General features: G+C 40.7%; 1 protein-coding gene across 1 annotated transcript in view; it reads left to right on the forward strand.

Moving 5' to 3' along the window:
• The window catches only part of eepd1 (endonuclease/exonuclease/phosphatase family domain containing 1), a 34,433-nt gene that overhangs the window by 14,124 nt on the left and 5,463 nt on the right, over nucleotides 1–14,846 (forward strand). The window contains exons 3-4 of the mRNA XM_074613974.1: nucleotides 5,373–5,424; nucleotides 14,365–14,475. Of these exons, the coding sequence (XP_074470075.1) occupies nucleotides 5,373–5,424; nucleotides 14,365–14,475 (163 nt within the window). The remainder of the gene's footprint in view (nucleotides 1–5,372; nucleotides 5,425–14,364; nucleotides 14,476–14,846) is intronic.

Consider the following 14,846-nt stretch of genomic DNA (forward strand, 5'->3'; position numbering starts at 1 on the left):
TGTGCTCTTTAAATGTGTGGTGAACTGCAGCTTGGAGCCTTTTCCTCATTCAGGGCTAGAAAATCCTGAGAGACATTATTTATGTCCAAGGTCATCTCCGCCGCCGCCGCCGCTGCTCGTCACTTCTTATGCAACCTTGTGTCTGCCCTCAGATTTGCCTTAATCTGACAGATGCCGGAGCAAGATTTTGCTTCATCTCGTCGTGTTTGTGTCTGCAGAGCGGCACACAGAGATTCACCGCATCGACGATACGCTCTGTTGTCGCGGTGACACTGAGCAATTGTGTCTGCAACCTTTGTATTTTTGCACTTTCTTAAATATTGTTTGCATCAGGAGTATCTCCTATAGACACAGCAAATTCTATCGACCCTCTAAAAAGGCCTGGAAGTACAATAAAATCACTCGCCGCATCCCCGACTCAGCATTATCCTTCATGTCTTCGTGACACGGCCGAAGCTCAGGTTAACCCCAGGGTGTGCTGGGAATTGAATCCCTGCCAGTGGAAACGGGAGGATCAGGATCTTTAGCCAGCGGGAGTGAAGCAGCGTTTCTGTGAGAGTTTCTTTCATTGTGCAGAGCGATCACACCTACGGTAGAGGAAAAGAGGTATTGTCTCTGTGACGGCAGGCCTGTTTGTTCTGAAAACAGGATCTGTGGACTCGCTGATTACGGAGGCGACAAACTTTCTGCTCCGACTCGCAGCGTTATGTAACGCGAGAGCTGTTCAGTCGGGCGGGGTCCGCATGGTCAAGCTGTAGAAATGAGGATTGTTGAAACCGGTGATCCCATTTGTAAATAGAGATTTAATGGTATTGCTATGTAAAGAGATGTACCGTTCGTATTTGTCATTTGACGGCTTTTCAGTTTCTGGTTGCTATAGATAATCTAGTCTGAATGTATTTTTAGGTTACAAACATGCATTTTCGCGTTGTTTATTCATCATGCCCCCGGTGAATGCCTTAGATTAATTAAGGCTGTAAAACTTGCAAAATATTCAGTATGTAGTTTGTTGTGTCAAACAGTCTTGTAATTTATCCTCCAGACTAGCAGGCTTTAGTCTTGTTGTGTGATTTTCTGGAAAACATGAAGTCAAAAGTATGTGAGTGTGTTGAGTAAGAAGAGCCAACAACATCTATAACAAATTCAAACAAACGACTTCAAAGTTGTTGCTTTTAAAAGTTGTTTTGCTGGACATTCCCTTTTCCACATGACCTACACCATTAAATCCACTAAACAGTACACAAACATATCAGCCTGTACAGCTTGAAAACATACAGTAGTATAATAGTAAAAGGCCCTGAGCTTTCCACACATCGAGATCCATTTTCACCTCTATATCCTTCACCTACTGTACTAGCAGTGGCCCGCTGAATTATGCATCAGCAGCTGCTTTAATTGATTCTAATTCCAGTCACAGTGAATCTGTTAAGGATTGAAGCTACATGTCCACAAGGTCCGGCGAGGACACAAGGAGGACTCGCCGCTCCACTCGACTGGCCTGTTTGAGCCGATTTCTCCCTGGTTCTCTGCTCATCATTTCAAACAGGAAACAACACGGCGGCCTGCTCATAAACTTTCTGTTATTCCGTCTAAACAATCCACCAAAATCTACTTCTGAAAACATTTTCGGGGAGAAATAGAACTAGATCGCCTAGTTTCACAGCTTGGTCCAAGTTTCGTGAAGCCAGTTGTGTCCCGCTGGACGGGCTCATTTGCATAAAGTAGAGATTTTTTTTCAACTTTATGCAAATATAGACCCTCTCCAACTTGCCGCAACACTCCCACCATGCACTGGGGGACTGCTTCTCCTGCTTTCCATAGGAAATGAATGGAAAACGTTGAGGCGTTCTCCATCACCGGATCTGGTGGAAATGCGCTGTAGGATTTACATACCTAGAACTACTTCAACATGAGGCTGTAGCAAGCTCACTTACAAGTCCTGGTACAATGCAATGCCAACTGTTTTTTGTTAATACATCAGCTGAACTAAAAGGGTATCATTAGAACACATCAGTTGTTTGTATCAGCGACGTCAGTCACTGAAGTTGTTATCTATGCTCTCGCCAAAGCCACCAGACTCCATTAAAAAAACAACTTTTACCTCGCAGAACACAGGAGTTGCCGGTCTACTACTGTCTCGATCGGTTAGTTTGTTTGTGCTATTATGTGACTTTTGTCAATCCGAAGTAACCAAAGTCACACAATAACACAAACAAACTAAACGATGGATGCAGCAACCCCCCGTGCTCTGCGAGGTAAAATTACTGTTTTTTTCAATGGAGTCTGGTGGCTTTCGCTGGACCATAGATAACGGCTTCAGTTCCCCCGTAGGAAACACAGACTGTATAGCTGTCTGATACCAAGCTAAAGCAGTGAAATATTCTAAATATAGCGTACACTTAAACTGATATTGATTATTTGAAGTGGCTAAAATACATTTTGCTGCCGGCCCCCGTCCACAGCAGTACATTACTTTGGTTGCGTGCGGTTAGTCCTGTCTGTTTCTCCAAACTGGGTGCATGCCGACCGTCATCTACTGTAGGTAATACACTATGGATAAGTACCTCATACAACCCCACTTCCAAACACCCGAACTATCCCTTTGAGAATTTGTCTCCACTTTCTGTAAAACCTGCAATACAAGGTGGTATTGTTAGGTGTAGGGAGGTCTCTGCCATCTTCCCTGTATGACCTGAATGCTGCATAACGGCAGAGCGGTCAGTCCACGAGCGCAGAAAGTGTTCTCCTCATGACTGACTTTGTCCCCTCGACAGTTTCACAGCCTTCGCAGCATGACGTGTGTACAACCACGTAGAGGATTTGTGTTGCAACTCCTCTATGTTCCCCATCGAAAGTGCTGACTGATTACACATTACATGTGCTGCTAGTGCTGGTCACTGAGCTTCATGTGTTGAACACTCAGCAAAGTGAATGTGAGTCAGTGTGGAGTGGTAACAGAGCCTCTGTAATGCAGCGGCAGCAGCAGCACTTCACTAATAGAAAAGACCGTTATGCAATGTGATTTTCTGTGTGGCTTATTTTGGATTAGTAGGTTAGAGGTGAACGAGGTCAAAGCATTGCCACCAACTTGGTTTCATTGTGTTGCACCACAGTGAATCAGTTCAGCATACGGTGCTGCAGGCTGAGCTGTGTGAGAGTGTGCATTAGATTAGAATAATGCCTTGTGTAACTCCTCTAGCTCTAATATAATAAACGGCTCTGATTGTGGGTGTCAACTAGCAGGATTGTCGGACCTTCCCTTCTTAACGCTATATAAGACTTCCTTTATGTGCGGAGGCCATTTGTAAAAGACGTTAATCCAAATGAAATACTGGAGAAAAGCTTTCCTCAATTCTGTCGCAAATTGCATCGCAAAGCCTCTCCGGAGCCAAACGGAGGCGGGAGGTAAAGCACCGGTGCCCCCACAGAGATGCATTGCTTTTTTATTGTGCTGACTGTTGGTCTGGAAAATCATTTAAAAAGTAAACAGATAAATGTTTATTGGGTTGTAAAGGCCCCTCCTTCACAAGCGCAATAATGCGCTGGCGGGTAGAAATTAGGACACCAGTCCAAACTCCTTTGGATTTGCCTTGAGGAAATGGGCTGTTTATGATTGTTGAGGATCCAGTTTGGCTGGTATCTGTTGTGTCAACACTGTCTGACTCTCACTGTGTGCATGATAATAGAGTAAAGCCCTGGTTTTAGCATCAGGGAACATGACTGTTTATGTCAAAATCCAACATTATCAGAATGTTCACTGTAAGTAGGAATGTGTAAAGTGTGGCAAACCTTTGGGTTAGGATTAGGGCTGTCAAAGTTTACGCAATAATAACACGTTAACGCAAATTTGTATTGTATTGGATTAACGCAATCGATATTTCGGAGGTCGTAGCAGGCTCAGTTTTAAAGCTAGAGTGAAGATACTGGCATCATATGAAACTAGAAAACCTAAGGAATCCATTGGTACTAATGCCATATAGACTGTCGGGAAGGAGGCTAAATAACGCTAAATAACATGCGGTTTGGGGCAAGTCATAGTCAAGTCAGCACACACTGACACACTGTTTGTCATGTTATGATTTGAGCATATTGTTTTATGCTAAATGCAGTACCTGTAAGGGTTTCTGGACAATATTAATTGATTTCCATTAATAAATATATACATACATTTGCATAAAGCAGCATATTTGCCCACTCCCATGTTGATAAGAGTATTAAATACTTGACAAATCTCCCTTTAAGGTACATTTGGAACGGATAAAAAAATGTGAGATTAATTTGCGATCAATCATGATTAAATATTTTAATCGATTTACAGCCCTAGTTAGGTTGGATTTAAAAGTGTCACTAAAACCGTGATTGTTTCCTTAAAGGTTCAGTTGACTCAAATAACAACACACCGTTTCATCTATAGAAAAGTGGTTCCTCTGAGAAGTGTTCACAGTAATGTTGTGGATTTATTCAGAGAACCAGGAGGCTGTTAGTATAATGTGCAATTTGTACATTTTCATTTCAAAACTACCATATCTGCATGGCTAGGTGTACCACCGGAAGTTAAGTGAAAAAAAAGTTTCCCTTTTTAAAGATGTTCCTGTTTTTCGTCTCCGTCTTTGCTATTGTGTCTCAGCTCTGTATTTCCTAGAAACCATCTGTGAATCAAACAGCGTGGGAAGCATGACACGTCTTCTCCTTGGGTTTTATGAATTTTAATGTTTGAGTTTATCTGGGTAATGTGATTTTTCTTTTCCTGGTTCTTCGTATATGTCGTAACTAAAGGCGGAAGTTGATTAGATAAAATGACATTTAGGTAATACAATGGGTTATTAATGATTCATTTAAGCATGTACAAACACAAAACAGGATGTTTTCACTAAGTAATTTGGACCTAAATGGCTGTCAGACTATGTCACTTTTCAAAGAGGAAATAACTCAATCTTCCTCTTTCAAATAAAAAGTTGAACTAATAAGAAACAAAACAAACTCATTTCAACCCGTTCTCACTCTCAACTCGTTAAATACAGCAGCTTGGTCGGTGCCCCTCGGCGTCTGATACCGACGCACCGAGGCAACCTTTAGCGTCTGGGGCATCCCCCCAGTGGTGCTATCAAATAAGACGGTGTGGTAGTCAAGACAAGTTATCCCACGACACACACACTGCGCCAATTTTCAGTGGGTCTATCTAATATTCCTACAAAAAAAACTCATGCCATCAGATGGTATGATTACATTCAAATGTTTACACGGGGTGCCGTTAAACTACTCTGTCTGAATGGTGGTCATTCAGCCAGTGAGTGAATCAGTTTGTGGTTTATGTGGGTGTTCAAACTGTGAATATGTAAATGTAAAAACTCGTCCTCTCTTTCTGTTTCCAGCGTCAAGTTGCTGGCGGTGCAGGACCTGCTGGAGCGGGAGGCTCTCGATAAGGTAAAGTGGAGCTGTGCACCCCCGTCGCTCTCTGCCGGGGTCACACTGGTTGATTGGGAGGACTGTTACTGGAGGTGTTGGAGGCTGCTCTGATATGCAGAATTGTAAATGAGATGACTCACCACAAATGTACTCAGAAGCTCTCGCTCAGTGTCTACCATTTATTTAATGTGTTGCTGTTATGCAAATGTTTCCCCTTTCCACCCCCCCCTCTCTCTCTCTCTGTCTGTCTCTCTCTCTCTCTCTCTCTCTCTCTCTCTCTCTCTCTCTCTCTCTCTCTCTCACTCTCTCACTCTCTCTATCTCTGTCTCTGTCTCTGTCTCTCTCTCTCTCTCTCTGTCTGTCTATCTCCCGAGTGTAAATGTCTTCTATTTCTAGTATCACATTGGGTTTGAACTGTGTTAACGCTCCTGTGCTTTCATTACTATAAATATGACAGCGGTTGCTATGGGGTTGGAGGGTGTCCTCTTCAGCAGTAATCAGGATACTTTGGATTCAGATTGTTTTTTAAAAATAAGAAAAAATCATTTTGCTAAAAAGATCCTGCCACATTTTGGCTTAGAGGGTGTTTTAAACCTGATCACTCCATTACTTGCACTGATCTGATAAGAGGAAAATATGAAATATACAACAGTAAATAAACTCTTTTTCCACATATTTACTGCATAATTAATTAGAGCAAAATCCGTCTTGAAATATGCAGTCATCATTACGTTACATTATACTCGTGGGTTGTGTTCAAAATTACAGTATGAAATCTGGAATCCTAATGTTAATGTTAAACTTTACAGAAAAAAATTGTTTTATTACAACCCAGGTTTTATTATTTATTACGTTTTTTTCTGCTGACTGAATTTGAGTTGCTACAGCTAATCGCTAAAGCTGCATTCACATGAGATCAAGCGGTGCGGCAAAGATGCACGTTTTTCCATACATTTTTAATGGGAGTTGTGCGTCTGGGCTGTGGCTGCAGCAGCCGCAGGGTGTGCCGGAAAAAAAACGCAGCGGGCTGCGGCGGGAAAAGTAGAAACAGAATCAACTTTTGGAGAAACGCAACCCAACGTCACACTGCGGTGGCCAATCACATAACTGCCGATCAACAGCTGTGCAACCAAGCCATGAGGCAGCAAAAGACGTTAGTCGTCACAGTTAATGTGCCATTAAAGTGACTCGCCCAGACCTTCCTACAAAACTGCCGCGAATCGCTGCTGCTAGTCTGATATCACAATATCAATATAATATCGATATATTGCCTAGCCCTACAATATATTGTGATTTTTATATTCTCATTTTATAAAACTAAAGTATAGAGAACAAACTGCCATATGCATAAAATCTTAATTAAAAAGTTTACTTTACAGTATCCCAAAACATAATATCACAATATTTTCTTCCACCCCTGACAGAGCGGCGGACATTTTCATGTGTACCGTTGCAAAGAACTGTGACCGTAGCGGGCTAACTCATTCTATTTCTAAGGTCAATGCACAGTGCTGAGTGCCATCTTCTTTTGAACCAGTCAAATAACCACTGCAAACAGTTAAATGTCCGTTATACTGTCATTCTATTTCTATGGGTGAAATGCTGCCCCCATATTTGGTTAGACCATGTGGCCAGGAATTACACCTTACACCTTTAAGACATCACATTTCTGGACCTCTGTCTTTCAGTATGGATGCTGTGGAAAACATTGGGTAAACTCACAGACCGAAGCACTAATACATGAAGTATGCTGAACATCAGATCACCCACTCTCTCACCAAGCAGAGATGTAGGGCGACTGCATTAATCCACAGATGCCAGCATATCCATAAAATGTCAGGGTTCAACAGTCCACTCTGAGCAGCATGATGTGTTCCTGTTCAGCCTACGCGCTCGCTCGCTCGCACATGTGCAACGTCACTTTGTGTATCGGCTACCAGATGGATCCTTGGCAGAGGAATCAGATCTCCGTGGAAGGGGAAGTAGGTCAGCAACAAGAGTATTTTGGACGGAGAGAGGGAGGTGGTGGGAGGATGAGTTACCTCTGGACAAGTGGCAGCCCACTTTGCAGTGTTTTCACTCCTGCCAGCCTCCCACGCTGATTTTCTGCCCGTTTCCCCCCCATCTCTTCTGTCTTGTCTTAGTCATTAGCACCCTCTCTTTTCATCTGTCCCTGCAGAGTGAGTGAGAGACGGTTTCCATTCTCTCGCTCTAGATCTTTCACTGCAGCTTGCCAAATGTATATTTTATGCCTTAGTTTTACATTTTGCTCAAAATTCAGATTTATTTTTTAGGGCCTGAAAAAGGCATATTTTGAATAAAAATATGTAAACAGCCTTGCATTACTTTGGATGAGAGCCGGTACTCTATAGTGATATTATCTGATTGGATTGCTGTAGTGTTTTGATTGTAGTGTATTGAGTTCCCCTTTCAAGAAAAAGTAGTTTTATAATCTCTACATATTCTATTTATTAATTACATTATTCAAGAATGTTTGTGTGTAAACTCCGAGGTAAAATTACTGTTTTTGTCAATGGAGTCTGGTGGCTTTGAAGAGAGCAATATAACGGCTTCAGTTCCCCGTCTGAAAGGGCTGTCTGACGGCGAGGTAAAGCTGTGGACGGGAGCAGCAGAAAAATGTTTTAAAAAAATCAGTATCAGTGTACGGGTACACTGTATTTGGAATGTTTTCACCGCTTTACCTCGCTGACAGCCCGTTCCGACGGCAAACTGAAGCCGTTATATCGCTGTCTTCAAAACCACTAGACTACATTGACAAAAACAGTCATTTTACATCGCAGGACACGGGGGTTGCTGGTCGATCGCTGCATCGATCAGGTAGTTAGTTTGTGTTATTGTATGATTTTCGGATCTGAGCTAACGTGGCGTCCACATAGCAGTACATCGCTTAGCTTCCGTGCCGGTACTCCTGTCTGCTTCTCCAAACTGGGAGCGTGCTGCTGACCGCTATCAAAGTTACCGTAGGTAATACACACTGACTATGAATAACAATATATGACCATGTAGCAGCGTCATCATGTAGAAACCTACGTCAGCTCATGTGGGTAAAAGGTTTCAACCATATTAATGTATATGTACAAATGTATATCCATCTAGAACACTTTACCAGCAGCTCAAACAACGTTGTGTCTGAAAGGGCCATAACATTGATGTAGCATCGGTGACATCACCCATACGCTGCATGTCCGCCAGATCCGGCGAGGAGAACGCTTTATCGCCTAGATTGACAGTTTGGTCCAAGTTTTACAAGCTTGGACGGGTTCGTTTGCATAAAGTTGATTTTGTTTTTTCAGCTTTATGCAAATACAGACCTTGTCTGACTCACCGCAACACTCCCACCATGCACTGGGTGACTGCTTCTCCTATTTTCCATAGCGTTGAGACGTTGTCCATCACCAGATGTGGTGGAAACTGCGCCAATAGTCTTTTGAAGGGATGTTTTGAAGGTTAGATTTGTCCATCTTGTCAGTTACTGCAGCCACAAAATTCAAATTTAAGAGGTAGTTGAGCCGAGCTGGGATAAGCAGGCAGCAGTTACAGACTCTCAATCATAACTTCCATCACTTTGACAAAACGTAATCCGTAAAAATGTACATCACGAGGATTTATGTCTTCATAAAAATGTGGCATGACTAACTTTCGGTCGCTCTCTCTACCGTATTCTTGTGGTAAATGTCTATTTAGTGTAAGACATTTTCCGAACACCCACGAGAGCATTTCACTGGAACTTTGGTTGGACATGTTTGCTGGACATGTGTTGTGATTAGTCATACAGAGAGTGTGTGCCGGTTTTAGACTGTTGTCCTCTGTCTGTTCTGTCGCTAAGGAACCCTCAGTCCGCGGTTAGGTTTCAAACTCATGATTAATCGTACAGTAAAAGGCCTTCCTGGTTGGGAAGGTTACTATCAAACAGCTTTTTCTGCAAATACAATAATTAACATGCAATAACTGGACAAATGGCCAAACTTTCCACCTCATAAATGCTTCAAATACACACACTCAATCTCTCCTTTGTGTTGTGTGGATGCTGGCAAACCCAGACACAGCTATCTGGCAGTCCTCTGAAGGTTCACCGGGTTCACTGCTGTTTGCTTCTAAATGTCCTCGTTTGTCCGTCCTGCTTTGAAGACACAGTTCAGTTGGGTTTTTTTGCCTCATGTTTCAGTCGCAGTGACCATGAGTGGTTTTCACCTGAGGAAATGAAAGAAGCTCAACTGTGTTGTTTTTTTTAGCCTTTATTAAATCAACCTCATGAGATTCAGATCTCTTTTCAATAGAGACCTGAAAACAGAAACATAACAATACTCATAAGCGGTAACATGAGGTAACAGACAGAGACACACTGTACTTTACAACCTGAAGTCCTTTATTGCTTTTTGTTCAAGTTCTGCTAGCAGCTCCTACAGGCTGCAGTGTTCATTACAGCCACAATACTATATCATTTAATAGAATTAGGCAAAAACATTGTTTTTTCATGCATATTTTGGGCTATTTTGCTTCCATAACATGTCTTCTTTGAGACTAGACACATTTAGGTGTTTATTTTACTACTATTTGTCTATTTGTGTCTGTAGATTTCTCCTAAATTCACCGAAAGTTAGCAGTAGATGATGCCTCATTTGCATATTTAAACATACAATTTCATAAAACTTGTATTATAAAACATAATTTAATGTACATAATCAACTTGGGAAGATTCATGGTGACATCTATTAGTTAAAATTTGCACGGTGATCACGTTTTCTAAGACTCTGAGCTAGAAATCTTCACTTCAGCAGCTCTTACATCCACCAAACATTCCAGTTTCATTCCTATCTGTAATCTGAAGGTTTTTACAGAGGGGTTTGTTCTTATATCATTCATAGCCTGATTTATACAACATTTTATTACTGAAAACTTGGCTGTTGACAGTATTTTTTGATTTATGGAGTGATAAAAAGAGATATCCAACGTTCCCTCTGTAAAGACGTTTGACTCTAATATGTCAACAAAATGAAACAAGCATTTTGAACCTGGCTTTATCTCATGTTCAGATTTCTGTTCTGGAAATGTATGCAAATGAGCTATTTAATAATATAATGCCTCATTTGTATATTTAAAATACCATTTCAGAAAACTTGTAATACAAAAAATAATTGCCTTAATATCAGTAATCATGAAGTTTGAATATATGGTCACCCTACTTTATGCCCAAAGTAAAAAAAATAATGAAAAAACCTAATGACAGGTTTATTTTCTCCGGCTCTATTGTGAGGAGGTTTTACATCATCTGTCTTTTCTGTTGATTAACAGTCATTCTAGTAATCAGATAATTAAATCGTTGGCAGTGAGAAATGTTCCTGTGCTCCGGTGTTTATTCTTTTACCTGCATGGTCTAGTCCAGGTGTCACAGGACTCTGCAGCTCTGCCAGGTGATTCCTCCAGGCCTGCTGGGCTCCTCGCCAGCGCCCCGGCTGCATGCTGCGCCTGCACTTCGGTCCTCGCAGGCTGAATTATGAGGGTGTTTTGGCAAAGTTATGCTTGTTCACTTTACAGGCTCAATGGCCCCTGGGGACTAGAGCTGAAAGTAAATCCTGCTGGGGGTTTCTAACCCTCCTGACAGGCTGAAATTGCTTTATTATTAATTTTATTACTCAGCCTGTGAAAGCAGAATGCGGCGCTGTGTGGCTGTACTGTACTGTATATCTCACTGCAGCCTGATAGAGCCGTGGTAGCACTGAGATGACCCGATGGACTTTGTAACCGTGTTAATTAGCGTTATCTAGCTTTGTACTGCTCTTGTGAAAGTGTTATGGGTTTGTGTATTTCAGTCCCTGTGAGGTCAAAATGTCAGTAGCTACCAGAGATCTGTCAAACAGTCACATGCTATAAACTATCTATCACCGTGTGTTACAAGTACCTGAAGCCCAGACGAGGTGAAATTAAATGCATTTAAGAGCATAAATTAGTGCTCTCAAATTAAATTGTGTGTAAGAATTACAGTAACGGAACCAGTCAATTTTATTTCTATAGGCTAAAATCACAAAACATCAATTTGCCTTAAAGAATAACTTTGGTATTTTTCAACCTGGACCGTATTTTCCCCATGTTTTTTTTTGTGTCCAAGTGTCTAATGGGGACAACACTTTTTGAAACTGGTCCAGTATTGAGGGAGAACGCTGCAGCTGCCAGCTGCTAAACGGGCTGTAATGTAATCGTTCGGGGCAACCTGGCGCTGTCAGTTTACATCCACTAAAAGGGCTGGTTTTTGCCACCGACCGCAAAGATTGATATAAGTGTCGGACAACATTATGGAGAGAACCCTACAGAGAAATAAGACGTTTCTCTAGGTTCTAGGTTGAAAAATACCAAATTTATCCTTTAAAGGGCTTTGCAAACTACAACACCCTCTACCTTTAAACACTATAGGTTCGGATGAAAATTAAATCTCTTAACCGATTTAAGGTCAACACATTCTCACTCCCAACTCGTCGAGTAGCGACGTTAATGCAGCGTAATATAAACAGTGAAAGTTGCCAAGTATGGAGGACAGAACCTGCCAAAATCAAAGTTCTAATTAAATGTCTTGATAAATAAATAAACGTCATTAAATACAGCAAAAAAATTTATCAATTGTGACATAAATTGATATTTCTGTTTTAATTTGCTTCTTTATTTATTTATCTTTTTATTGTTCCCTTATTTATTTACTTTTTAATTTTTCCTTTTATTTATTTATCTTTTTATTATTATTTATTTGTATTAATTTATTTATTTTTGCATTGCACTTTTTATTGTTTCCTTAATAAAAAAGACTTCAACAACCTAAACCACAAAAAAGAAAATAATATGTACATAGAACAGATAGTAACTGTAAATTGAAAAACAAACTATTCAAAAACAAAGGTAATAATAATAATAATAATAATAATAATAATCCAAAGTATAATAAATTATTTTTTAATTTATGAATGAAAATAAATAAATATTAAAACACAGGTATTCTTCACATGTTTTACATGTTGAATAACTTTGTGTTAACGTATGTTAAAATGTCAACTGTTTAATGTTATGTTCAGTTTGTGCTAGCAGCTTTAGCAAATGTACATTTTTGTGAGACTTCTGCTTGACATTTATTATTACAATTTTGCAGATTGTCACTTTAAATATTAATAGGTGTCATTTCAGCGTGGGCCTCCCCATGGAGAGGTCACGTATGTGCACTAGGTGGGGTTCCTGTGACTCTCCCAGTGTCCCAAAGGAGCCTCTCAGGTTAAATTTAGAGCCGGTAGCATGTCCTCCAGAGCAGCAACCTGAGCCTTCATGTTGTTCTGTGCAGTTCCCTCCATTCCTTTCATTTCTCCTACTTATTTCATTTCAAGTTACCTTCGCCTGTTCTCCAGAACATTACACCGCTGCTCGTCCAGCCCTCTTCTCAGTGACGCTTCCTCTTTCTCGCTGTATTTCCTCTGTCAGATGAGGCTATTTGAGTTCACTGAACTCTGTATTGTTGTTCAGTGCCTGTTACTGTTACCTCTTTTTGCTGATGACCAGATGATCTGCCCTCAAGTGTTAAAATAAAGTACAACACGTCATGTGAACTGCTCTTATGATTAAAAACTGATTAGAAGCAGGGATAAAGTCGTGTTGGCGTTTAATTATCAGATAAAAATCAGAAGATCTAAGTTAACCACTGTGTCTATTGATGTATTCAAACCCCTGTGGGGGTTTTATGTGTTTATAGCTATACCAAACTCTGATTCTCATAATTATCAACTCAGTGTCCTTAGTTGGCACTGGTGTCTTATAATGCACAGTTCTGAATTTTAGCAATAAAACAGCATACGTTAGTAGAGCTGCTCTGAAAGCAGTAATAAGGAAATTGTAGTACATTGAGCACCTATTTAATAATATATGCAAAACAAAAATTCACAAAAAATCTATTTCTTCATGTTTTTATATCAAAATCCAATATTTTTTTTCCCTGTAAAACAAAATATGATGTGTGCTTACTAGGGATGGGAATCACCAGAGGCCCCACGATACGATATTATCACGATAATCACCATACGATCTTATTGCGATTTTAAACATTTCACGATATGCTATTGCGATAAGATATATTGCGATTTATTACCTTTATTTCAACTGCAAATGATGCAGTTTGTCAACATCTGTTTTATCTAATAAGATACAGTTTTCACTCTGTTCATCTCAGAGTTTTCATTCACATATCTTGAGGTCAGAGGTCAAGGGACCCTTTTGAAAACGGCCATGCCAGTTTTTTCCAATTTAGCGTAACTTTGGAGCGTTATTTAGCGTTCTTCCTGACAAGCTAATAAGAGATGGTTGGTACCAATCGAGTTTTATATGATACCAGTATCTTCACTCTAGCTTTAAGACTGAGTCCGCTACAACCAGTGAAAGACAGATAAGTGTCCGGCGCAATGTTAAGAGCTTAATAGTTTATATAAGAAAAGATCAATACTTGACGTCCGTGTATCGATACAATATTGCCACGCAAAATATCGCGATACGATGCTGTATTGGGTTTCTTTTTCCCCCCTGGTGCTTACATAAGCTAGTATCGACCAATTTCAACCAATAATATCATGACATCCATCCATCAATCTGCAACTTTTAGCAACAAGGCAGGTGTGTGTGGAGCCAACAGTCCTCTGTAGTTCAGCATCGAGCTACATCCTAAGCCCAGCCACTTTTTAGCGGTCCAATCAAATGCGAAGTATTCGATTTAAATCCCTCTTGTAACTGTACACCGCTCAAATATCCCGTATCACTGGGGAATACTCACAGTACAGAAGCTAAAGTCAGCAGAACTACAACTAGAATCAGCATTTACATCTGTGCCAAATAATGAAGTGCAACTAACACCACTAAATGTGGTATCTGTGCATACTAATGCTGACAAGATGTCCTCTCTCTGATTTATGTTTGCAGTTCTGTGTGGAGTTAAACCAAGGAACGCTGGCCAGCGTACGGAAGTGGAAATGGCCACGAGGGCTGTGGAAAAGTGTCGTGTCTGAGAAACCCACTGGACACCCCGGCAAGGTACGGCAGCCATTCTGATACCTCGATCTTTAGTTGTTTTGTATAAAGAGTAGATTTACACTGAACGTCATGAGACAGAAAACGGCTGCTGCTCTGCTGTGTTTACCTTTGACGACTGATATCGCTTAAATGTGGAGATAATGGTGCACATTTTCAGACTCTCTCTCTCTCTCTCTCTCTCTCTCTCTCTCTCTCTCTCTCTCTCTCTCTCTCTCTCTCTCTCTCTCTCTCTCCTTTTTTCTTTGTTATTTTGTATTGCAAGACAAAAGACAAAACAACAAAACAGTGAATACGAGACAATTGTAAAAAATTCGTTAGGGAACAAGAAAACAAGGAGGGGGGGCAGTGGTGGCCTAAAGGTTAAAGGCCCT

The sequence above is a fragment of the Sebastes fasciatus genome, chromosome 17 (genome assembly GCF_043250625.1).
Source record: "Sebastes fasciatus isolate fSebFas1 chromosome 17, fSebFas1.pri, whole genome shotgun sequence".
Lineage (NCBI taxonomy): Eukaryota > Metazoa > Chordata > Actinopteri > Perciformes > Sebastidae > Sebastes > Sebastes fasciatus.